Source organism: Lichenostomus cassidix, chromosome 28, assembly GCF_008360975.1.
Source record: "Lichenostomus cassidix isolate B80296 chromosome 28, HeHo_3.0, whole genome shotgun sequence".
Classification (NCBI taxonomy): domain Eukaryota; kingdom Metazoa; phylum Chordata; class Aves; order Passeriformes; family Meliphagidae; genus Lichenostomus; species Lichenostomus cassidix.
In genome coordinates, this window is record NC_139508.1 from 6,151,587 (window position 1) to 6,177,058 (window position 25,472).

The 25,472-nt window shown below is 46.2% G+C and overlaps 1 protein-coding gene across 8 annotated transcripts in view; it reads left to right on the forward strand.

The window, feature by feature from the left end:
• Nucleotides 1–11,764: 11,764 nt before the first annotated feature.
• The window catches only part of RANBP3 (RAN binding protein 3), a 55,833-nt gene continuing 42,125 nt past the window's right edge, over nucleotides 11,765–25,472 (forward strand). For 4 of the 8 annotated variants that reach the window (XM_085040585.1, XM_085040586.1, XM_085040588.1 and 1 more), the window contains exon 1: nucleotides 23,933–24,056. In XM_085040585.1, coding sequence (XP_084896711.1) covers nucleotides 23,948–24,056 — 109 coding nt within the window. In that variant the 5' untranslated portion in view covers nucleotides 23,933–23,947. Of the gene's footprint in view, nucleotides 11,901–23,751; nucleotides 23,873–23,932; nucleotides 24,057–25,472 lie in introns of those variants that run through there. The other 4 variants (XM_085040592.1, XM_085040589.1, XM_085040587.1 and 1 more) reach the window with 4 other exon arrangements.

Genomic DNA, 25,472 nt, shown 5'->3' on the forward strand with positions numbered 1-25,472 from the left:
AGGAGGACGCATGGAAGAAAGGGCAGACAGGCTCCAAACTTAAAGTTGCAAAGTGATTTAATTACCTAACCGAGTCGAAGGATAAATGAGACGCAAAAATAAACTTTTCATACACTATTTTGTTCACTCACCCCCCTCCCTCTTACGAACTCATTTTCATTCACCCCCTTTCTTCCTTCTAACCAACAGTTCGGGTAGGGGGACAGGGTGTGGGGTATTTTCTCAGTCCACAAAGCAGGTCCATAAATCTATTCATCATCACAATTCTTCTACTACAAATACTCTTTATCTCTACTTATCTCTCTCTCTCCCCAGACAGTTTCTCTGCTCTTACCCCTTTCCTCTTAAGAAGCAATCTCTCCGCTCACCCCCCTTCCCTCTTTCCAAACCAAGAACACGGGCAGGGGGCAGGGTAAGGGGTTTGTTCTCTGGTCAGTCCATCAGGGAGAGGAGTCCTCTACTTAGCCACGGGGTCCCTCCCACGAGAGACAGTCCTCTGGGAACTTCTTTGGCATGGGTCCGATCTCATGAGCAATATCCTGCCAGAATTTTGCTGCAACATGAGTCCTCTTGTCCATAGGGTGCAGACTCTCCCGAGCCGAGGCCAGGCTGCTTCCATCCCAGGAGCAAGGCCTTTCTCTCCCTTGCAAGGCCTTTGTAGCTTTAACTCTTTTGGTGAGACTCCAACTGGATCACAGCTTCTTCCAGGCATCCACTGGCTCTTCTGGCGTGGGCTGTGGGTGGATTTCTGCACTCCTGTAGACTCCATGGGCTGCAGGGGGACCTCCTGTTCCCCCGTGGTCTTCACCACGGCTAGCAGAGGGTTTTCAGCTCCGGCGCCTGGAGCACCTCCTCCCCCACCTTCTCCATTGACCTTGGTGTCTCCATGTTGTTTTCCCTTCACATATTTTTACCTCCACCTCCTCCTCCTCTAACTACAAAGAAGTGCATGCCTACCTTGTTTTGATTTCTTCTTAAATATGTTTTCACAGAGGCGTAACTAGCACCTCTGATAGGCCTACACTTGGCCGGCAGCTTGTCCATCACTTTCAGAGCTATCAGAAATTGGCTGTGCTGGACTTGGTGAAAAACTTCCAGAACTTTCACTCAGGACACACAGGAGCTATCTTTGTGCCACTCTTCACCCCTCAGACACTTCCTCAGGCCTACTACAATAGCTTCTGAGGGGTTTAAATTTCTCTAGTTGTTAAAAATACCTTGCTGATGTTTTGGGCCAATCAAAACCACCACCAAAAGTCAGAGATAAGAGCAGAGATTAGAAAATTAACAATAACAGCAATAATATTAATAACAAAAGTATACAAAAAGACAGTGATTTTCATTCAAAAACGTGGTGGCTGACCAACCAACCAGCTCCACAGGTGCTGCATAGTTCTGAGACAATGAAGCAAATGGACCCTGGGCCTGCCATGTGCACCTTTTTCCCCCTTCCTTCTCAGAAATGAGAATCCCTCACTTTCACCCTGCCTCCCCTGATGTGATGTTGATCATATGGAGTAACAATCTGGGCATGCCCACACAGCTCCAGGCTCTGCCCCCTCACAGCTACTACAAGAATATTAAGTCTGTCCTGGCCCATGGAACTACATACTAGTGACCCTCACCTCTGCGCTGGGGAAAGTACTGCAGCAGATCTTCATGGAAGCAATGTTAAGGCATATGCAAGACAAGGAGCTGACCAGAGACAGCCAGCACAGCTTCACCAAGGGCAAGTCATGCCTGACCACTTTGGTGGCCTTCTATGATGGAGTTCCTGCAATGATTCACAAGGGAAGATGACCAATTTTATCTATCTAGACTTCCGTAAAGCCTGTGACATGGTTCCATGTGGCATCCTTATCTCCAAACTGGGGAGACATGGATTTGAAGAGTGGACTGTTTGGTAGTGGTGTGGTTTAGGAATGGTATTCTCCAGTTTAGTACTCCTCTTAAAACCATGTTCCGCTTCCCCTCCAACTCCCTAAAACTGGAGGCTCAAAAGACAAAAATCATGGGTTGATATAAGAACAATTTACTGGAAACAGCAATGAGATAAGAAAACTAACATTAATAGCAACAATATTAATAACAAAAGGTACAAGAAAAAGAAATTGTTTACATGGAAAGCCCCCCAAAATAAAATATACGAGACCATTCTCTCCACCATGTTTTCTTGACTGGAAGGAACCCCTTCTCCCTGGACAAGACAGAGAGAGAGAGAGTCCCTTTTGTGTCAAATAACATCTGGGCCTTAGCCACATGTCTTGGCTATGGCAAAAAATTAACCCTGTGCTGTCTGAAACCAGGATAGATGGATAAGAAGTTGGCTGGAAGACACAGCCAGAAATATGTGGCCTGTTGAGGATTAAAATAAGTTTACCGATAGAATATTAGAAATTAATTGTATAGGTTGAAGTTTAGTTGTAACTTGCTTACAGTTTAGCATGAGTGGGCCCTGCTCAAAGCTTGGCCTTGAGGTGAACTGTAAATTAACTCTGTGAATATGAATGGCTGAGCAGGGGAGGAAACAGAGATCTGGAGACTGGAGAGCTTCAGATAAGGGCTGAGACCCTGGAGGGCCCCAAGGTTGCCCCAAACTGGAAGAGAAGAGCAGTTAATCATCTGCCCACATGGACATGGAGAAAAAAAATCAAATGAGGTGTTAGAAGACCCCAGATCATAAATTGCCATTGGACCAAGAGGCATGTGCAGGGTGTGTGAAGAGCATGTGAAGGTCAGCTGCAGAGACTGTGAGTGGATAAAAGTGCACAGACTGTGAGCAGATAAAGGCCCTGGCTCACTGTTCAGGATCCCACTTTGGAGGCACCAGCTCAAGCTGAAATAAACTGAAATAAAGGCTGCCTCATAACCTTCTCAGAAGAGAGGGCTCTGGGGTGACCTCAATTGCAGCCTTTCTGTGCTTAAAGGGAGCTTACAAGAAGAGGGAGAGTCACTTTTTACATAGGCAGATAGTGACAGGACAAGGGGGAAAGGTTTTAAACTAAAAGAGGAGAGATTTAGATAATCATGAGTTATTAGGAGGAAATTCTTCTCTGTGAGGGTGATGAGGCCCTGGCACAGGTTGCTCAGAGAAGCTGTGGCTGCCCCATCTCTGGAAGTGTTCAAATCCAGGTGGGAGAGGGCTTGGAGCAACCTGGTGTAATGGAAGCTCTGTGGCATGGGGTGGAATGAGATGGGCTTTAAGGTCCCTACTAACACAAACTTGTCTGTGATTCTATGACTACACACCTCCAGATTTAGGGTTTTTCTTTTGTGGTCTTGTGCAGAGCCTTCTTTAAATGTAGACAGGATGAAATCCTGAGCTTGGGTGCTACAGCACAGGGTACTAAAGCAGGTACCCATTCAGATATGCTAAACAGAGAGGCAAGAACACAGTAAATTGTATAAGCATAGCCAAAACCATAGAAGTACAATTTTTCAGTTAGAAAGTGTGAAAAATCAAGTGCTTGCTTCCCCATCTAGTGGTTATATTCAGAAGGAAGAATGTTCCAGTAAATATCAGCCACTAGTCTCTGGAGGTTGGGGCTATGTTCATGCACTAAGATCAAATGCCACAAATGTGGTCTTTGCACATTGATCCCATTTAGATGGACAAAGAGTTGCAGTTATAACTGTCCATGACTTCTTCCACTTCTACCTGCACAGCTCATTTCAGAGAGTCTTTTAAGAATGCAGAAATCAAATATATCACATATATATAGACAGGTATAGGTAGGGCAACTTTTAAGTTGCTGCTTGAAACAAAGCTGTCTTCAAAGTTAGATCAGGTTATTCAGTTGGATTTGATCCAGCTAAATTTGAAACTCTCCAAGGATGGAGATTCATCGCCTCAGTGAATATACTACCTCTGTCCATATACCAGTACTGCTCCACCAGCTTGGGAAAGCACTTGAAGAAAACAAAGTTCTAGCAAAAAAATTGCTCCCAAGTCCTGCCAGAGAATGGGAGTGCAGCTCCTTTTTTTCTTGCACACTATGATGTCTGCAGAGGAAGACACTGTTTGCATTTCACCTCTCAGGTTGTGCCAAGAACAGGCTCAAACTGCCTCCCCAGGGCAGTGAGTGAGATTTCTAAGCCTTTTAGGTCAGTCCCTGAATAGCCCTAATTATTGACAGCTTTGCTCATGCTCTCAGGCTCTAGAGTCCTGGGCCTGTGTGCCTGTGGAGTCACATCTCAGGAGCAGCACTGACATTGCAAGTGAATTAGAGATGTGAACCTCAGACTATGAATGCTTCTAAGGCATTTCTTTGTGTTTGTGAGTGGACTTAGTTGCTCTTGTACATATGCACTTTGCTAGAAGCAAACCACAACTTGTAACAACCCAGCTTCCTCTGAGAGAAAACATCAGGAAGGTAGCTTTAATTACCCCCCTAACCCCCTCCCCCCATAGTGTTTTTAGCCCTTTGCCCCAGGTCTCATGTTTTGACAAATCCCTTCAGTGCCTCATGGAAAATAATTACTGTTCCTTTCCTCTCAGGGCCTCATAAGCCTCCTTCTTGTTATCCCAGACCACCATCTAGTGGGTGCTGGAGATCCCACCACAGCCAGGGAGGAAGGGCTATGCCATGGCCTAAGGACACCAGGCTGCTCTTTTGAACAGCCCTTAAATGATGCTTGGATGAGCAGAGCTGTGTGCCAGAGGGACATAACTGGAATTTTGCAGTTACACTCAGATGGGTTGTTGGTTACATGCAAAGCATTTAACAGAAAAAACCTTCCGCTTCATGTCAGTGGGGACTTGCCCTGTGCTGTTATAGGCTCTGCAGTTGAAATTGCATACAATTCCTAGAAATGCTGAGTAAGCCCCTAAACAGACCCTTCTTTTTATAAAGTCAGATTCAGTTCAGGAGTGTGTTGAGCATGTGAGCAGCTTCACTCATGGATCAATTCACTGATAGAACATATTGATCATTCGACCCTAGCAACTATTTTACCTTGTAGATTTTCCCACAGAAATAATTCTAAATCCTTGCAGATGATGATACTAAAAGGAACTGAATTTAATAACCTCAATAACCTGAAAACCTTCTGAAAATTCACCAGATGCCAGAGAAAAGTCAAGGTGTGTTGCTGGTTGGTTGCTCAAAACTGTCACAAGATGACCTCTTTCCTTACAGTTGGAGAAAGATTGATGGCTTTCTTTCTGCAGGGAAAAGATTATGATTCAGACCTCACAAAGGGGTAAAAAAATGCTTCGTAAGAAATCCCCTGCTGAGTTAGAACCTCTGAAAACATTAATGGTGGTAACCAACATCACTGTCTTGTTGTTAAAGACCCTCAGATGTGGGGTGTGTGGCCTGCGCCACCCCAACACCCCCCATTACTTTATGGTTAGGGTTATATGCAACTATTCAACCAGTGATGAACCACGGCCTTCACATTGCATGCCGTAATCAGGTTAACAGATTTTTTTTTTTAATTGTTCTAATTTCCATCAAACAATTGTTTGAAAATACATGGCTTGCCCACTGCTTGGTCACCCAGAGTCATTAATATAGCAGTTTCTGGCTCAGGGTCATGATGTCACAGGAGATGTGAGCTGCCACAAGAGGGATCTGAACTTTAACAAAATATTTTGAAGTGGATCTTTAAGACCCACAGGAATGGTCTGGCAGCTGGGAAAGCATGTGACATTGGTCACTTGAGTGTGACATAAACCCATGCTGCTGTTGAAAAAGGAAGCCCTATTCCTCCTAAGGTTGCTTGTCCTTGCCAGCCCTCCAATGCTGTAAGGCATGAGTTTTCTGAGAAATAATTTCGTAAGTTCAGAAACTAGTTAAAAAAATATGTTTCAACTCAATCAGCTCCAGCAGAACCTAACTTACATAGAGTCCTGGATATACCTCCCAATTAATAATAATTACTGCACTACTGAAAATCATAGAGGCATGGGCAAAAGGGACCTCTGGAGGCCTCTGGTACAACTTTCTTCTTGATCCAAGTCTGCCACCAGAAGCAGACAAGATAGTATGTTGACTGACCTACATGGTGTGAGCATCTAGTGACTGCCTTCTTGTCCAGGACACTGGTAGAGCAATAGAGCTAGAAATGAGATAGTGTTTCAGTGATGTCTTTACTTTAGAGCCTCTGTTTCTTTTCTTGCTGATGAATGCTTATGACCACGAAGCAAAATGACACTGTCATTCTATAAAACAACTGTGAATGCTCCAGGGTCTGAGTCCATCCAAATGACAGTCTTGGAAATAGAAAGTCTACAAACGGGGTGGGTTGGTTTTGGATGGGGTTTTCTTTGTGAGGTGGTGGTTTTGATTTTTAGTGTGTTTTTTTGGGGGGTTGTTTGGTTGTTGTTTTGCTTTTTTGGTTGGTTGGTTTTGTTTGTTTTGGTTTTTTTGTTTGGGGGTTTTTGGTTTTTTTGCTTTTTTTGCCCTCTTTTTTTTTTTTTTTGTGAGAGGGAGAAAGAGCTCAGCTGTGGAAAAATATTTAATTTGTCAAAGTCATAGTGACTTTTAGGCCATGTCCCTTTAGAAATACTGACCTAACAATAGTACTAATCAGAAAGTATGGCATTTATAGTATCTTAATGGCATGCACCCAGAATAGATTCTAGTTATATCAGCAAGTTGACAAGCTCATAGGGTACAGATAACTCTTGTAATTAATTTCTAAAAGTCACAGGAACTGTAAAGTTGGTGTGGGTGGAGTTTACTTTTTATTGAAATAATAAATTGCTAGAATCACATTTATCCTGATATTACTACAGATTTACTTGAAGGTAAATTAAATCAGAATTGGGCCTCCCCAACTCCCCAGTAGTTTTATCCACACTGTTAGGATAAAACTACTAAATTTCCTCTCTTATGTTAATGTTTCTGAGAAGTATAGGCTCTAATTAGAACATGAATAGAGAACACACTGTGACTTGCTGGTTCTTAAGGTCTAGTGAGTGTAACTTTCTGAGGTACATTCTTTCTAAAGCACTCCCTTTAAATAGGTCATCACTCACTATGCTGGTGCCACACATTCATTAGAGAAGCACAGGACAGTAATTCCTATAATTAAAGTTGCCCAACATTTTCATGATAAAAGCATGTTCACAGTTTGTTATAGTTTTAATAGGCTTTAATACACTAAAGTGAAATTTTCTGTAATGGATATCTGTATCAGAATAAGTACTTAAATTAAATGTAATTATTTTTTCTTAGATAGATAATAGGTAATTACTCTCACTCTCACTTTTCAATACTAGTGTTTGGCTCAATTTGGGAAAGGAACTTAATTCCATAAAGACTGGAGCTAAGTCAGCCATGTTGTATATCCCTGAAAATTACAGTGCCTGTGTGAAAAGAGACATGCTAAATTCTTTTGGCTAAATTCTCTGCAAATCATCTGCACCAAATGTTCTCCAGGGGAAAAGCACAGACAAGGTCTAGAACCACACGCAGACTCAGGCTTCCATGCAGACATCATGCAGCTGCCATCACTAATGTCCAGCCATGTAAGCTTCCAGTGGACATGCACAAAAGGAAAAAATCTTACAAAGCTTTTCGAAGTCTCAGGTCGCGATCAGAGGATATGCTAAAATCAGCTTTAAGTCAGCTGGTGTTGGAGGTTGAGGAAGTTGGAATTTTCCTCCATCCTGTTATAGGAGACAAATGGCTGGGTGCTCAGAGCTATTAAGTCCTTTGTAAGAGACAAAGGCTCTGGGTGTGGGGTGGGGTGGGGTGTGGTGTGGTGTGGTATGGTATGGTAGCTCTCCCGGCTGGCTGGACACTCGTTCGTGGGACACCGGGAGGAAAGCAACTGCTTTTTGGCTTCTGACTGCGACCGCGGGAGATCCAACTGTGCTCTGTCTTCTCCTCCTGGCTGGGTGAGCTTTGATTCAACTTCTTTCCCACTGGGAGTGCACATTCTCCCGGCTGCGTTTTGCTGCAGCTGCGGGGGAGTCCGGCTGTCCCTGCCTTCCACCCCGCTTTGGCCACACGAGACTGCGGCGTCTACCGTGACGGCAGAGTCCCTGCTACCTCGCTGGCTAGCCCAGGAGAGAGTCAGCCCCTGTCCCCCTGCTGCCCCGCTTTGCTGCTGCTAGCTGCCTGCCTGCTTCTCAGCCTTTTCCGCCATTACCAGCTGTGTGAGGCTGACCTGACCCTGCGCCACAGCGCCACCTGCAGCCGCTCGGCAAGCATCGCAGCTGCCCTGCCCGGCCGGGAGCTCAACAGCGCCCCTGCTGCTTGTGACCGTGATTACACCACACGGGAAAGTGCTCGGCAGCTCAAAAAGACATCTGCTACTGGTTTCTGGTTTTGTTTGTTGTTATTCTTGTTATTGCTTGTTTACTCTGCTACAGATACTAGTAAAGAACTGTTATTCCTTTTGCCATACCTCTGCCTGAAAGCCCTTGATTTCAAAATTAAAATAATTTGGAGGGAAGGGAGATCACATTCTCTGTCCTAAGGGAGGGTTCCACCTCTCTTAGTAGGCACCTGTCTTTCAAACCAAGACAGCTGGGATCAAACATAAAATGCTACGGCTCCAGGTATTTGTGGATATCATTGCTGGAGCTCTACCCTCAGGGAAAACAGGGATGACTTGTTCAGGATCAGGTAGCTAATTGACTAGTGGCAAGTATATTTAACCCAGGGAAGCATGAGAGGACACATCTAAGGTGAAAAGCAACACTCTTAATGGTATTTTCCTTCTGCCTTGGTAGCCAGAGAACATGAGGTTAAACAGAGCTTCCTGCTGCCTAAAGTGCCCCCTTGAATGCAGATGTGGTCTTCACTGATGTCTAGAGCCCTTGAAAGCTGATGGAATGTGTCTGTTCAGTAACATCAGCCAGCTTTCAGCCTCCTCCCACGCAGCCCACTGGATCCCATGGACTTATGTGGGCTGAGAATTCTCAAGAGATTTTTGACTCGATCCTGTCTCTGAATCCTGTCTCAAAGCTCAGAGACCTGGGGGACTTCCTTGGTGGAGAGTGACACCAAGAAAACATTCATTGTCCCTTGGCAGTTTCAACTCTAGTTGACCTTTGGCTTTCCTAATATCATCTCTTCATGCTGAAGAAGTATTCTTATATTCCACTTCAGTAGTCTGTCCTTGCTTCCATCTCATGTTCACTTTTTATTGTGTTCATTCACAAATTCTGTGTTTACCAAGTTTGTTTCCCAACACATTTACTTATTCCCTGATTGCTAGGATAGACTGTTCTTGTGCTTGGAGGAAGCCCTTAACAAGTTGCTAGCTGTCTTGAGCTCCTTTGCCTTTCAGAGCTAACTCTCACAGAATCTCACTTCACCTGAGTAACCCAAAGTCATTCTCTTGAAGGGGCTGCAGTCTGCCATTTGTCTTTGTCACTCCCCTTAGAACCCTGAATGCCACAATTTCATGGTCGCTACACCCAACATGACCACTGATTATCACGTCCCCAAACATTCCTCTCTTCGTCATGAGTACTGCACTCAGATGGGTGTCCAGCTGAACTAGATGGCCTGTCTAGCAAGTGTAAAAATTTGTTTCTGACATGCTTTAGAAAACACCTGGATTTCTTGTGTCCACTGTGTTGCTAATTCAACTGATAATGAGGCTTGCACCAGCAATCACAGAATTTGAAATAGTATTGTTTAATCTACAGAAGTATTCCATATGCCGAAGATGGACATTTATGTAAAGATAGGTAATATGTATTTAAAAATAGGTATCCTGTGTGGTGTGAGGCAAGGGATGCCATCCAGAAGGACCTGGACATTCTGGAGAGGTGGGACTGTACAAACCTTATGAACTCCTACAAGGCCACGTGCAACAACTCCTGCACATGGGTCAGGACAGTCCCAAGCACAAACACAGGCTGAGGGGAGAATACATTGAGAAACGGCCTGGGGAGAAGGACTTGTGGGTGCAGGTGGATAAGAAGCTCGACATGCCTCAGCCATGGGCACTGGCACACAGAAACCTCCTGTGTGCGGGGCTGATCTTCCAGTGTGGGCAGCAGGAGAGCAGGGGCATTCTGCTCCTCTGCCCCACTCAGGTGAGACCCTACCTGAAGAGCTGCCTCCAGCCCTGGGGCCCCCAACCTCAGAAGGACACAGAGCTGCTGGAGACAGTCCAGAGTAGGCCACAGAGATGCTCCGAGGGCTGGAGCCCCTCTGCCCTAGGGACATGCTGGGAGAGCTCGCAGTGTTTAGCCTGGAGAAGAGAAGACTCTGGGGAGACCTTGGAGCCCCTCACAATGCTTAAAGGGGCTCCAAAAGAGCTAGAGAGGGACTTTGGACAGGAGACTGGAACAACAGGACAAGAGGGGAATGGCTGCCCACTGCCAGAGGGCGGGGATAGATGGGATATTGGGAAGAAATTCTTCCCTGTGACAGTGAGGAGGCCCTGGCAAAGGTTGTCCAGAGAAGATGTGGCTTCCCCATCTCTGGGGTCCAAGCGAGGTTGGATGGGGCTTGGAGCAACTTGGTCAAGAGGAAGGTGTCCCTGTCTATGGCAGGGATGGCATGAGATAGGCTTTAAAGTTCCTTGGAACCCAACCCATTTTGTGATGACTGTATTTTTCTAAATCAGTGCCATTCATTTATTCTTATCAAGTTTTGTCAGTTCTGCTGTTATATTCCTGACGGAAATTCTCCTAGCAGGCAAAACAGATGCATGGTACTTGCAAAAGGAATCAGGAGCCTGGCCCTTGGATTCTGCCTTGTGTTAGTGCAATAGCTTGTGAGGGACGTAGTCAAATGATGAACACTGTGCTTGCTGTTGTTAAATGAGCCTTGAAGCAATCATTAGGGGTAAGAACAGAATCTTGGATTGCTAAGTTTCTACCCCCTGTGCCAGCTGCTGTTGACTAATGCGTAGAGACTAAGACTATGCAGTCAGGGGAGCTCTGGTGCACTGAACAAAGCAGCCAAAAAATATGGGGCACCATCAAGAGAAGGAGAGCATTAGCATAGTTATATACTGTACTCTTTGGACTGACACTCTGTGACCATATAACACCCTGGTGCACCTACATTTTGAGCAGTGTGCACTTCTGTAGAGCTAGAGATCACAGAGAACAACAAACACTGATGTGTGGGATGGAGCAACATCCTCCCAAAAACTAAGAGTTTGAGTCTTTAGTCTAGAGAAAAGGCTTGAAAGGATATGACCCACAACCCAAGTGACTGGCATGAAGCTGTGCCATGGGAGGTTTAGGCTGGATATTAGGCAAAAGCTCTCCCAAAGGGTGGTGGGGCACTGAACAGGCTCATCAGAGTAGTGGTCACAGCCCCAAGGCTGCCAGAGCTCAAGCAGCGTTTGGACAATGCTCTCAGGACCAGCCTGGGATTGTTGGGGGATTTGTGCAGGGCCAGTTGAACTCGATGATTCCACTCAGGATGTTCGATGAGTCAATGTTCAGGCTAGCAGCATCCCAGAGGAGTCATGTCCCAGAGCAGGCGCCGCCCGGGGATTGCTGCCCCGTGACCGACCCGGGCAGCGGCACTGTGAGCGTAGGACGTGGCACCAGGAGCAGCTCATGGCCTGCCCGCCTGGGCTCCGCAGCCACAGGAGAGGAGCAGAGGAGGGCAAGGGTGTGCACGGGACGGAGACCAGCGGGCAACTGGCCCCGCTCTGATGGCCGCGGCCGCCACGGTACACACGGTGCGCGGGCCGCAAGGAGCGATCGAGCCAACGAGGGTCCCGTAACGAACCGACCCACGGGAACTGCCCAAACCGCCCGCCCGGGGCTGCGAGAACTGACCGGACGCCCCGCTGTGATCGCGAGTCTGCGCGGAACGGCTCCGCGCACGCGCGGTGCCACCCCGGAGCGGCCGTAAATCGGGGCGTGCGCAGCGCGCGGGACTCGCGGTGAGCGGTGTCGTCCGGCCGCGCGATGCATTGTGGGCGCGGCTGAGGAAGTAAAATGGCGGACCTGGCGAACGAAGGTAGGCGGGAGTTGCAGGCGTCGCTGCCCTGGCCCACACTGGCCCTGCGCCGCCGTGGGCCCGGCCCGGCCCGGCCCGGCCCTGCGCTGCGCTGCGCTGCGCTGCCCTGCCCTGCCCTGCCCTGTGCTGCGCTGCGCTGCGCTGCGATCCGAGTTCAGGGACGCGCCCGGGAGCACCACCTCCCCACGGCTGTCCCGGCCCCCGTGAGGCGAGCGGCCGGACAAAGGGAGCGCTTTGGCCGGGCCACCGCGCTGTCCGCGAGGCGAGGGCGGAGGGGGCCAGGCTGGGGCTGCGCCCTCATGTGTCTCCTGCGGAGCCGTGGCTCTGGGCTTGCGATGCGGCGACTGCCGGGGCCGGCGGCCACCGGCGGATCGGTGCTCTCTGGACGCGGACAGTGGGCCCGGCACCGGGTACAGGCCCTGGACCGCGGCAGCGAACGCTGCGTCTCGGCCCCGAGTAGGCTCTAAGCTGCTTTGTGCCTCGCCTTGTCCAGTTGCTTTTTGGTGTTATTGTCCACAACTTTAGCGTCACTGTAAATCTTCCCTTTGCTTACACTCATGTTAATCCTTTCTTTAGTTAAAGGATTAATAGAAGGGTTAAGTAAAACACGGTGGGGTATCATAGTAGATGTATTATATTTTTTTGGGCTGAAAGCATCAGAGGTCCAGTAGTGAAGTGGCTTCATTTTTTTTTTCTGAAGAGCGTTAGGAGAGCCTGGGCTGCAATACCGCAGTATTTGGGTGTTCTGCCCCAAGGTATGTACAGTGATGTTTTATGTGGCAACGGGTATCTATATTTTGCCTTTGGGAGTGACAGATATTTCTAAGTGTTTCGGCAAAAGCCAGTTTGCTCTGCTGTCTCTTTGTTTCTCCTCATTCTTCTCAGCTAATGGGAGAGGGAAAGAAATGCCATGGGGGAGGTGAATGAACATGTGTGTGAGGCCCCTTCTTTCAAGACTGTTTCTTACATTTTAACACTGTATCAGTGGCAATTACTGTTCTGATATTAACGTTAAACAACAGGAAGCAAATAAATGTAGGTGCAGTCTTTGAAGATGAAGCCTACAAGCAGCTAACAATACAATTACCCTTAAGTTAACAAATCCTGTGATGCAGCAAGTCTTAAGCTGTTGGCTTCCAGACTCTAGATGAGTTGTCAGTGCCCGAGGAGGCATGATAAGTGGTCTCAGGAATGGTAGTAGCCAAATCTGTAATGACTATTTGTGAGAAACTTAATGTCAGTATTTACTTTATATACTGCCATTATAATGAGTTATAACCCATTTAATGGGTTATTTTATTATTTTAGAAGATTGGCAACAGCTATCTTAAGCCATGCAAGCCCTTCACTTTACCGCTCTGTTCTGCTGGGGAACGTTAAGCTCAACAGTTTACCAATATTTATTACATCTTTTGATGTCAACATGTCATGTGTTCTGTCTCTACTTCTATATTCCTGTGGGGTCTTATAGACTGTCTGCGATGGCAGGGGGAAAGTGATCCTATCCTTACGACCCTTTCCTACCTCCAGAGACTTACCTCACCTGCAAACCTCTTTAATTTATATTTGCATATCCTTCTAGAGTTGTCACCTTCTTCTGTTGCTAGTCTGTTTTTTTTTGCAGTAAGAATGTGATACAATCTTTCCTCCGATTAAGCAAGATCAGCTTGCTTTGGAACTGTTGCTCATGCTAATATCACCGACTGTTCCTAGTTTTCTTCTCTCCAGTTCAATTTTTGAGGTGTATGTTCTTTGTATAACAGTGGAAGTACGTGCACTTTCTGGAATTTGCATCTTTCTGCTGAAACTCAGAATTCTGTACTCTTTCTACATGCCTTATTTGCAGTCTTTGTCATGGCAAGGACATGTTTTCTCCTCATTCTTAAACACATCATCAGTTTTATTTTCCCATTGTTTAGGTGAATGCTTTACTTCCTTGTGCCCAGGTATTTTAATTTGAATATTTGAAGTAACTATTTTGGTACTGATAATTCTTTGACTTTCTGCTTCTATTGTTTACAGTATCTGATAAGTAAATGTTCATGTTCACAAAAAAAGTGTGATTACAGCAAAGTTCTTAATGTTCCTTAATCTTGGTTGATCTGTACAACAGTGCTGTCTTAATCATACTTCGCTGTGAGGTGTGAAGCTAATTATTCTTTGACATGTAGTAGACACAAGTGCCTAGAATGAGGTTTAAGTCATTCTTGCAGACTGTTTTTGTTTGGCATTTTTAAACAGTAGCTTTTATTGTCTGTTCATGCAGCTGAAACTCAAGATTTTTACCTGTTTGATTGCCGCAACGAACGTTTTTCTGGCCTTGAAATGTGCTAAGTTTCATGCTGCCTATGTCCTCTCATCTTACTAATGGAAAGCTCTTTTAACCTGTAACTTTTATTAAGACACCCCTCTTTCAATTCATTAATTGTTGTTCCTGTTTCCAACACTATATTAGTTACCTTTACCTTCTAGGCTCTGATATCTCTCTTAGATTATTGAATGTCTTAAATCACTGCTGAGCTGTCAGTACTGACTCCAAATAATCATTCTACCAATGTCCTTTGCAATTTCGAACTATTTTAGTGGATGATCTTTCTGTGATGTGTCTCTTCAAAGCTACAAGCAATTCCTTTAATAATTACTTTTTTTCATTCTTATTGTTCCTCAAATATTTTTCATTCACTTGTCTTTGCTTTGTTTCTAGTGAGTAGGTGAAACTGCTCCCATGCCTCTTTGTATTGGAGTGATGGCCAACCTTATCTTGAGAAGGTTGTTGGTTTAAGGGGGTCCTCTACTGCATAGGAGGGGGCTGAACGATGAGGTAGTGCTAGTGCCACTTTCCAAAGAAGTTTGTACTGTGAAGTTTCCAAGGAACAAATCCTGATCTTGGCATTGCCTGTCATGATGAGAGATGCACTGTTAAATGCAGAGCTAATGAAGAGGAGTAGAGAGTAACTTCTCCTAGCTGTATGAATTTTGATCAACTTTGCTGCAAAGATTTAGTGACATTGTGATAAAGGTTTTGGGGACTCTCATTGTGAGGGTGATTATTGAAAGCCAGGATTTTAGAATGGTAGGCGCAATTGTTTTTAGTACTAATGTATAAAGGATCCAGCTAGAATTCCAAAAAATGCTAGCAGCTTCCTGTCGGTCTTGCAGATTCATGGAAACCTGAATGCTTTTCTCATTAACTTGCAGCTAATACACAGCTAGTAATTTGCCAGTCTAGAACTTACTGCTGAAGCTGGACTTTTAGACAAGAGGATCCCCTTGTGTGGGGAATGAATTACTTTATCTTTTCAGTGGCTGAAAGGGGATAAATTTTTTTCTCAGGGCTAAAATTTGATGGATGTGTTCACATTTCCCTTTCAGGAGGTGTCTGCAACTTACTTGGCTTTATGAAATTGCTGAGCATACAGTTCACAATCGTAACAGGTTTACTGTATGTAACTGCCTTAAATTAATTAGAGGCTGGAGGGCAGTGCTGCAGGAAGGGACCTGGGCAAGTTGGATCTTGGAGTCAGGAGGGCCAACTGTGTCCTGGGGGGCATCAGGCCAGCTGGGTGAGGGAGGGGATTGTGTCTTGGCTCTGCACTGGGGCAGCCTCACTGTGAGTTCTGGAGGCAGAGTGGTGCTATACAGCACCACAGTATAAAAAAGACATTAAGCTAATAGAGTGTCCAAAGGAGGGCCACAAGGATGGGGAAGGGTCTAGAGGGGAAGCCTTATGAGGAGCTGCTGAGGGCACTTGGTTTGTTCAGTCTGGAGAAGGGGAGCCTGAGGGGAGACCTCAATGCAGGCTTCAACCTCCTCATGAGGGGAAGTTGAGGGGCAGGTACCAATCTCTCTACCCTCTAGTGACCAGTGACAGAGCTTGAGGAAACAGCATGAAGCTAAGTCAGGGGAGATTTACCATGGATACCAGGAGAAGGTTTTCCACCCAGAGGGAGGTTGAGCTTCTCAGGGCAGTGGCCACAGCACCAGGCCCTAGTTCAAAAAGTGTTTGGACAATGCTCTCAGTCACATGGTTGCATTTTTTGGGTGTCCTGTGCAGGGCTGGGAGTTGGGCTCAATGTTCCTGATGGGTCCCTTCCAACTCAGCATGTTTTATGAAATGCACAGAAGGTGAGCAAACTGAAGCAGTTCCTTTCAGACTAATCAGTATAATTTCTTCACCAGACTTGTAGGATGCTGACATTGCTTCTGTGCTGTTTCTGCTTTTTTCTTTTTTTTGCCCTAATTGTTTATTCTTCTTATCTCATGGTAGCTTTTGGACAGAGAAGATCTGCTGTTACTTTGAGGAAAAATGTGGCACTCACCACTGACTGTTTACAGACTCTAGAAGCAAGACCATTTTTTTTTTCCCGTGGTGACTTCAGATGGATTAGTGGGTGCAAAGTTAGGCTGAGTGACATGTCCTAAAAATTCACACCCAGACACCATAAATATCTATTTAATTGACAAGATAGCTCTATCTACATGCGTTATTACTTTTTGTTAATGATTTTTGGAATTCTTTATTAATATTTTATCTACATTGCAAAGTAGTTGGCCTGCTTCATGGCTTTCTTTTTCCTCTCATATGAAAATAAGCTACTTTTTTCTCTTCTGACTTGTAACATTTGCAGAAGTATCTGTTTTCCCTATGTCAGTTGTATTTATCATGACATCACCTGTGGTTCGGCCATAAATGATTCAGTTGTGTTTCTCATTCTTTGACATGAAGTATGGCTGGATTTTACCTGTGGAGGTCTTTTTGCAGATCAGCTCTTGGTGTGGCAGCTTGCTCTTTGCTTTGAGTCTATTCCTAGCTACTGAAAGACAATCTTGTGTTATCAACATCTTTAGAATTTTATAATGCCACAAATTGTCTATCTCTTCATATGTTATTTTTAGCATGATTATTCTGCTTTTTGTAATGTAAATAGTAGAAAATCCCTAAGAACATTTTTTGCAGCCTGCAGTGTTCCAATAAACATAATTAAACCTAACTTTGAACTTTTAATTTCTTGCCTCTCAAATAAGTGTTTCACAAGTGATAAATTACCACTACGAGTATTTTCAGTCAGTTAACAGTCTAATTGCTGTTGTTTTTAACACTCATTCATTGTTCACAGGTCTGGTACACTTCTTTTCTCAGGTGATGTATTATAATGAGTTACAGTTGGAGTAGCTGTTCTCAACCTGTATGCTTCAGGTATCTTGAAATCCAAGTAAGGACTTGCTTGCCAGGAAGTTGCACTGTAGGTTTTTTCCCCAGCCTCCTGTAGTTTTCCGTGTAATCAGGTGATATTGCAATTCTAAATGTAATTTGTTGTAAATTTAAAAAGAAAAAGTGTTTGAAACATTGTAGTTCTTAGCTTTAAAAATAAGTTCTCCTCTTAATAACCTGGCTACAGCAGATCTTGTGTGGTCTTGAAAGTTGTTTTCATGACATGGTTCCTTCTAAAATTTAAAGATTAGCATGAATCATCAAGATACTTGGTGATCTGGGTTGCGTGTCCTGTGAGGGGACTGGGCATGTTCAGCCTAGAGGAAAGAAGTCTTCAGAGAGGCACATTTGGTGCTTATTAGGATATGTAAGGAGGTTATTAGAGAGGCAGACCCAGGCTCATCAGAGCAGTGTATGTTGGAAGGATAAAAGACAAAAGGTGAGAGGTGGAATGAGATGTTCAGACTAGAAATAGGGGAAGGGTTGGGTTTTTGTGGTCGTGGTGGGGTTTTTTGCCATAAGGATAGTCAAGCCATAGAAGAGATTACCCTGGGAGGCGGTTCAGCCTTTATCCTTGTATGTTAAAACTAGGCTGGATAACCTGATTAACCTAGCCTGACATCATAACTGACATTACTTGGAACAGGAGATTGGACTAGAGACCTCCAACCTGATTTGTCCTGTGCCCTTTTGGTAGAGGCACAATGGGCTCAGCTGTGAAGAAGGTGACTGCTTTTTTTGGCCTTTGTCACCACTGTGCCATGAGATATACTATGTGAGCCTGTGAGCTCTACAGAGATACACACTTGTGCAGGTATTTGTTTCTGTTTTCATAAGAACTGTAGAATGGTTTGGGTTGGAAGAGACTTTTGAAGACATCTACCCTGCCCTTACAGTGTTCAGGGACACCTTCCACTAGAGCAGTGTACACCAAGCCCCGTCTAGTCTGACCTTGAATGTTGCCCAGGATGGAGCATCCACAGGTCCGTGAAGTGACCTGTGCCAGGGCCTCATCACCCTCGCAGGGAAGAATTTTTTCCCAATATCTAATCTAAATTTATGCTCTGTCAGTTTGAACAAGTTTGGCTTCAAAGTTCCTCTCCAACTCTTTTGGAGTCCCTTTAGGCATTGGGAGGGGCTCCAAGCTCTCCCCAGAGTCTTCTCCAGGCTAAACATTGCGAGCTCTCCCAGCATGTCCCTAGGGCAGAGGGGCTCCAGCCCTCGGAGCATCTCTGTGGCCTACTCTGGACTGTCTCCAGCAGCTCTGTGTCCTTCTGAGGTTGGGGGCCCCAGGGCTGGAGGCAGCTCTTCAGGTAGGGTCTCACCTGAGTGGGGCAGAGGAGCAGAATGCCCCTGCTCTCCTGCTGCCCACACTGGAAGATCAGCCCCGCACACAGGAGGTTTCTGTGTGCCAGTGCCCATGGCTGAGGCATGTCGAGCTTCTTATCCACCTGCACCCACAAGTCCTTCTCCCCAGGCCGTTTCTCAATGTATTCTCCCCTCAGCCTGTGTTTGTGCTTGGGACTGTCCTGACCCATGTGCAGGAGTTGTTGCACGTGGCCTTGTAGGAGTTCATAAGGTTTGTACAGTCCTACCTCTCCAGAATGTCTGGATGGCATCCCTTCCCTCCAGCTCACCAGCCACACCACACAGCATGGTGTCATTGGCAGACTTGCTGTGGGTACCCTCAGTCCCACTGTTCATGTCACCAGCAAAGCTATTAAACAGTGCTGGTCCCAAAATAGGTCTCCACTTGGACATTGAGCTATTGACTGCAACTCTGAATGCAGCCACCAGCCAATTCCTTATCCAGGGAGTGGTCCATTTAGAGACTGTGATCTCCTATGGGACAGTGTTGAAGTTTTGCACAAGTCCAGGTAGATTGTCAGTTGCTCTTCCCTTCTCCACCAACACTCTAACACCATCATAGAATCCCACCAATTTGTCAGGCGTGGTTTGCCGTAAGTGAAGCCATGTTGGCTCTCACCAATCACCACCTTATTTTCCATGTGCATTAGCACAGTTTCCAGGAGGGTCTGCTCCACGATCTGGCCAGATGCAGAGGAAAGGCTGGCTAGCCTGTAGGCCCCAAGTCTTCCTTTTTTCCCTTTTTGAAAATGGGGGTTATGTTTCCCCTTTTGCAGTCACTGGGAGCTTCCCCAGATGGCCACGACTTCTCAATGAATGGAGAGTGGCTTAGCCACTTACTCTGACAGTTCCTTTGGGCTCAGGGGTGTGTCTCATCTGTTCCCAATGACTTGTGCACCTTAGATGGTCTCAAGCCTGTTTTCCTATAGTAGGAAATGATCCTCCATTCTGCCAGTCCCTGCTACTTTTGCCTTTTATAACTCGGGTGGAGTGTTTGGAGCACTTTTTGGTGAAGACAGAGTCAGAAACATCGAGTACCTCAGCCTTCTCCATATCCATTGTAACCAGGTCTCCTATTTCCTGCTGGAGAGGGCCCACATTTTCCCCAGCCTTTCTCTTATCACCAGTATACCTACTGAAGCTTTTCTTGTTGTTCTGACATCTTGGGGCTGCTAGAGGTGCACCAGCTGCTGTGGTTGTGTTCTTGTGAATGAATGTTTTGTCTAGGTGTGGGATACATGGTTGACAAGGCAGAGTTTGCTACAGCTACTAGTGGTCATGTATCTGGGTTAAAAATCTAATATTAAATATTATATATGACTTGAAGATTGTATCTCTGCATGAGCTCTTGAGGCAGTATTTTCTGTTTCTGCACTCTGATTTCCTCAGCATGTGAAGAAAGCTCAGCAGGGTTAATAGTACATGTTTTTCTGATAGCACATAGGGCATTTATCAATCGTTAATGACTTGATAGTAAAGTATGTTAAAGAAATTTAGCCTGTGAAAGCCAGCTCTTGAGGTTTTTGTAATTATTTGTGCAGGTTGAAATATCTCTAACATGAGAATAAACTGCAGGAAGGAGTTCTGTGAATTGATTGTGAATTGGTTTTCAGTTGTGGATTCGATTGGATTTGACAGCCTCAAAACACTCAGGGTTGTATGAGTTCCAGATCTTGACATTGGAGAAGTACTGTCTCTTATATTAATTACTGAAGTTTTGCTTTCTTTCTTACATGCTTGGGCTTTATCTCAACACCTTTATCAAGACTGGCTTTGTTAGAAAATTGACATTATTTTTCTCCAGAGCTCTGTTTTGCCATGCTTCTATCTGCTTCTCTGAGGAAAAACCCAAGCCTGTTCCTCAGTTTTTAAGAACTATGTGCTCTGACTGCTCATCTCTTGGTGAAGGAGATCTCATATTCTCTTACATGCATTGTACCTAAAGTTTGAAGGTTGATGGGTTTTCCTTCATATGTCATCCTTCATTTTCTTTTAAATTGCTGACAGTTTTGTGGACCCAGCAGATGCATTTTACCATAGGTGATCTTTCAGACACCCTGGTGGAAGAAAAGCACGCACATTAAATGAGAGCATGACCATTTGGCCCACAGGTTGGCTAGATAACAGTGTAGTTCTTGATTTGGACCAGCACTTGACTGGAAAACTGAAGAACTATGTAACATCTCAGTTTTTGATCTGCAAAAATAAAACCTGGTATGATGGTTCTTCAGTTGATAAGGAAATGTGGTATTGTGTAAGTGCTTTTTGTATGAAAAACATCAAGTGCTAGAGAGCTTGACATAAATGCATTAAAAAAACATAAATAGAAATAGGAACCAAAAGCTGGAGCTGGACATTTGAATGGGTAATTTTACAGTAGAGTTTTTTACCAAGTACAGAAATGGATGATTGAGGGCAGTAATACTTTGCTTTTTATGCCTTCAATGAAAGTGTTTACCCAAAATTTAAACAAGGCTTAGAAAAATATGGCGTATTTAATGAAGGTGGTCAGATTAGGTAATTCAGTGATCCCTTACTGCCTTGGGCTAGAATTAGGAAGATGTTTCTACCATTGTTGTCTTGTTACAGACTTCAGAAAGGACACGATGAACAAGTGTTTCTGAATAAGCACTGGTACAGTTGGTAGCTGTGAGTGCCTGCTATCTCATTGTCATTCCTGACCCTATCAGTTGGTCTCACAGTCAACAACAGCAGTGGTGAGATTCCTGGACCTTGACTACTGAAGGACTGTGTTCCTTCGGTGGACAAAGACTATCAAATGTTGCACAAGTGTTCCCCTTTTCAGCTTGACTCACAGGCCTGGCCATAGTTTGCTTTATTAGATCCTTTTGCCATTCTCATTTGTCATAGCTGGACACAATCTCAAATAGCTGGAGTTCTTTCACTCTCTTTTATTCTTTGGTTCTTTCATCTAGTTTTTTTTTCCTGGGAGCTTTCTGCTGTTCTCAGCATCTGTCTTCTTTTTTCCTCAGTGCTTAGTTTTCAATCACTGTACTCCATCTCTTATTTTGTTGTGTTGCTTTGCCTCAATTTCTCTGGCTACCTGTGGCGACGCAGCCTCGTGTTTCACGGGCGGCCACCCCACGCCACAAAGAGGGGGGGCCGTGCAGGGCTGAAACACGCTGGGGTCACACGTGGCACCGCGGCAGTGGAGGCAGTGGAGCTGCACGGGACGCGAGTCTTCGTGGAGGCACGGCAAAGAAGGAAGTGTAGGGTCGCAGTCTGTGGTTCCAAGAGATTTATTAGGGTCCACGGGCACAGGGCAAAGGGAGAGGAAGAGGGGTGGAAAGCAGGGAATGGTAAGGTACAAGGAACGAGAGTCTGCTAACCCAGAACAAAGCAATGCCGGGGGTGAAAGGAGAGGGAAGAGGGGAGTGGTTAGCTCCGAAGAGCCAACCAGGGAAAGCCAGAGGGGAGGAGATAAGGAGGGGAAAAGGGGTTACACCCATAGGTTTACAGCAGAGGAGGGTAAACCAATAGTACATTCAGCTAGGGAGAGATTTCTAGAACATATACCATATACAGCTCGTGTTAATATACAAACCCTAAATCCTACTAGCATACTGCAACAAATCTACCTTTCTTTTATACAAAAGAGAACCAAAAATCTCAGTTGCTCCCAATAGGATCCCAGTTACACCCAGTCACCCCCAGTATGGTAAAATCCCCAGAAATCCCCAGAAAATCCTCATAAAATCTCAAAAATCCCATAAAATCCCCATCAGTCACCCCAATTATGACCCCAGTCATACAAGATTACAAAGGCAACACAATAGAATCAAAATTAACAAGTTTTAAAAAAACAAACAATATGTTCTACAAACAAAACAAATCCAGGCGTCAGTCTAGTAAACAAAATTCTCCCAGCTGGACCTATTGGTTTTACCCTAAGGGTCATATAATGATTAGGGGAAGTTCTAAAATAAAGAGGAGAGAATCGTCTGAGTTCTTCTGAGCTGGTGGAAATTTTTCCTGGCTGATAGTGGGTTTCTTCCCATTATATTGCCTCTGCAGCAGGTTGGTAGAGACAGGCAGCGACTCGTTTTGTTGACAACAGGCTGGAATTGGAGCCGACCTCTGCAGCAGTTCTGCTGGAGTGGAGGGTGACTGCTGCTCCTGCTGCTAATTGGGATGTAAACTGATAACTGAGTACCTGGGAAGAATCTCTCTGCCTGTGGAGATATCACTCACAGCACAATTATTAGTTTTAGGTGGCTGGCAGTGTCCGATGGTAAACACTGGTTGCCCACAATTAATAGAAACATTCCCATTCACCGCTCGCCCTTCCTGCCAGGTGGCGGGGCCGGGCTGGCCACTCTGTGCAGGGAGCTACCCTGGCCCCGCGCTGGAACGACGAGCACTCCCTCCCCCGGCACAGCACTTCCGGGTCTGACGTAGCATGGGAACTTGAGGGTGGGATTTTCCCACACTTCTCCTCCCCATGATGTAAACGGGGTGGAGCCTATACAAGGCGGGAAAGGGCAGGGGATCCTGGGAAGAAGAAGCCCCGACAGGCTCGGACCCACCATCTTGAGAACAATCTCTGATGTTATAGGACTACTTAAAGAGAGAGGGGGTAGGAAAGAAGGGTGAGGGATGAGGACTTAGGGTAGGGGCCAGAGTGAGGTGATCAGTCTCACTCTGGCAAGGGGAAGGAGGAGCTAGCTAAGTGGCTGGGAGATGGTAGCAACCCAGCATCTCGTGGACGGGTTGCAGCTTGCTGGCTACCCCTATCAGGGTTAGAGGGACAAGGAAAGTGGGAAGAAGGGGAGTTATTAACAGGGGTAAACTGAATATACCTCAACCAAAAGGGTTTTAACTAGGGAGTACACTTCTTTTTGAGGATTGGGCAGACGGGACTTTCCGCTACCCTTCCTGCTCTGTCCTCAAAAATGCCGCTCTTGCTTCACTGTAAAAGGCTAAACTTAGAAAACAATGGGCTGGGGGGGGAATACGGAGCCCTACTTACTGCTGCTCTCTGTAACCCACACACTCACTAATGCTCACACCCCCTCTGCTGCGGGGTGCACACTACACTCGCATCCCCTCCGCTGCAGAGTGCGCGCACACGCACTCGCCGCAGCGGAGTTCCAGGGTTGGAAAGAACCCCGCTTAGCAGCGTAGGCACCATCCGCTCACTGCCAGGGTCTGGCATCTGCTACGCTTATCTCTGGCAAACTTTTGCGGGCTGACAACTGGTCTCCGCCTTTGCGGTTCCTGCAGCTTTTTTAGTCACCGTTTCTTCCCCAGCAACAGAAAACAGTTTCAGCAAGTCCTCCACGTGTCTCTGAGGGTCCTCTTCCAAGGATGCACCTGTGTCCCCAAGGAGTTCCACACATGCACGCAAGATGTGCACCTCACAGCAGAGATGGTATCGGGCAGCGCGGGGCTTCTTCGGTGCCGCGGTCGAAGCGGCGCGGGGCATGCAGTGGAGCAACAGCAGAAGATGGCGGCACCGCTGCGAACTGTGTGGCGCCCCTCGCCAAGATGGCGGCGGCTCGGCTTGTCACCAGGCGGTGCAAGCGGGCGGTGGGTGGTGGAAGATGGCGGCAGCGGTAGCGAACTGCGTGGCGCGGGTGGAAGGGCCGCTTCTTGCTGGGCGGCACTGGGCACACGCAGCAATGGTGTGGGTGGGCGCGGTGCATGGGCCTCTTCGGCGCTGTGATGATCTGGCTGTGCGGCGCTCCTCGCTAAAATGGTGACGACGCGGGCGGGAGCGGTGTTGCAGCTGGAGTGGCGTGGCTGCGGCGTGGATGGGCGGCAGGCACACGGCTCGTCTCTGTGGCGGCGATGGCTCTTTGCTGCACTGGATCCAGCATGTTCAGGCAGTTGTTACTCCTTCCTGAGCTTCAGCACCATTTGCGATGACGCAGCCTCGTGTTTCACGGGCGGCCACCCCACGCCACAAAGAGGGGGGGCCGTCCAGGGCTGAAACACGCTGGGGTCACACGTGGCACCGCGGCAGTGGAGGCAGTGGAGCTGCACGGGATGCGAGTCTTCGTGGAGGCACGGCAAAGAAGGAAGTGTAGGGTCGCAGTCTGTGGTTCCAAGAGATTTATTAGGGTCCACGGGCACAGGGCAAAGGGAGAGGAAGAGGGGTGGAAAGCAGGGAATGGTAAGGTACAAGGAACGAGAGTCTGCTAACCCAGAACAAAGCAATGCCGGGGGTGAAAGGAGAGGGAAGAGGGGAGTGGTTAGCTCCGAAGAGCCAACCAGGGAAAGCCAGAGGGGAGGAGATAAGGAGGGGAAAAGGGGTTACACCCATAGGTTTACAGCAGAGGAGGGTAAACCAATAGTACATTCAGCTAGGGAGAGATTTCTAGAACATATACCATATACAGCTCGTGTTAATATACATACCCTAAATCCTACTAGCACACTGCAACAGCTACCCCATTCCATCTTTTGCCAGCTGTCCCATGCTTCCTCTGTACTTCGCATTGTTGTTGGATCTGTTTATCTTTGTTTGCTTTCTTCTCTCTCAGTACTTCAGTCCTTTATTATGCACTAGAGAGACAAGTAGATTTTTTTGTTCTGTTCTCCTTGGTATTTTTGAAATTTCATGGAGAAGTCTCTCGTAAGGTGTGTATAACACAATCAAGTCCCACATTGTGGTAGATCTTCATATTGACTGGTTTGGCAGAGGGTATGCTACTTGCTGCTGTATCTGTAGCACTAATCAGCACTAAAGTATACCACACGGTATTAAGAAATAACTGTCACTTTGAAGTCAAGGGTTAAAAGCTTGGCCATTGCCTCAGTGAAGCCTCCCACAGGCAGGTTATACTTGAGGGCAAGAGAATGAAAAGGAATCCCTGGCTTGTTTCAACACACTGTTTTTTGGGACAGGTATCGAAGTTAAGGGTCTGTTGATGACCTTCATTAGTTGGTCGATTGTTGGTTTTTTTTTGAAATGGATTGTCTGCATTGCTCCTCTTAATAAGCATTTTTAAGATTCAGCTGTATTTGAT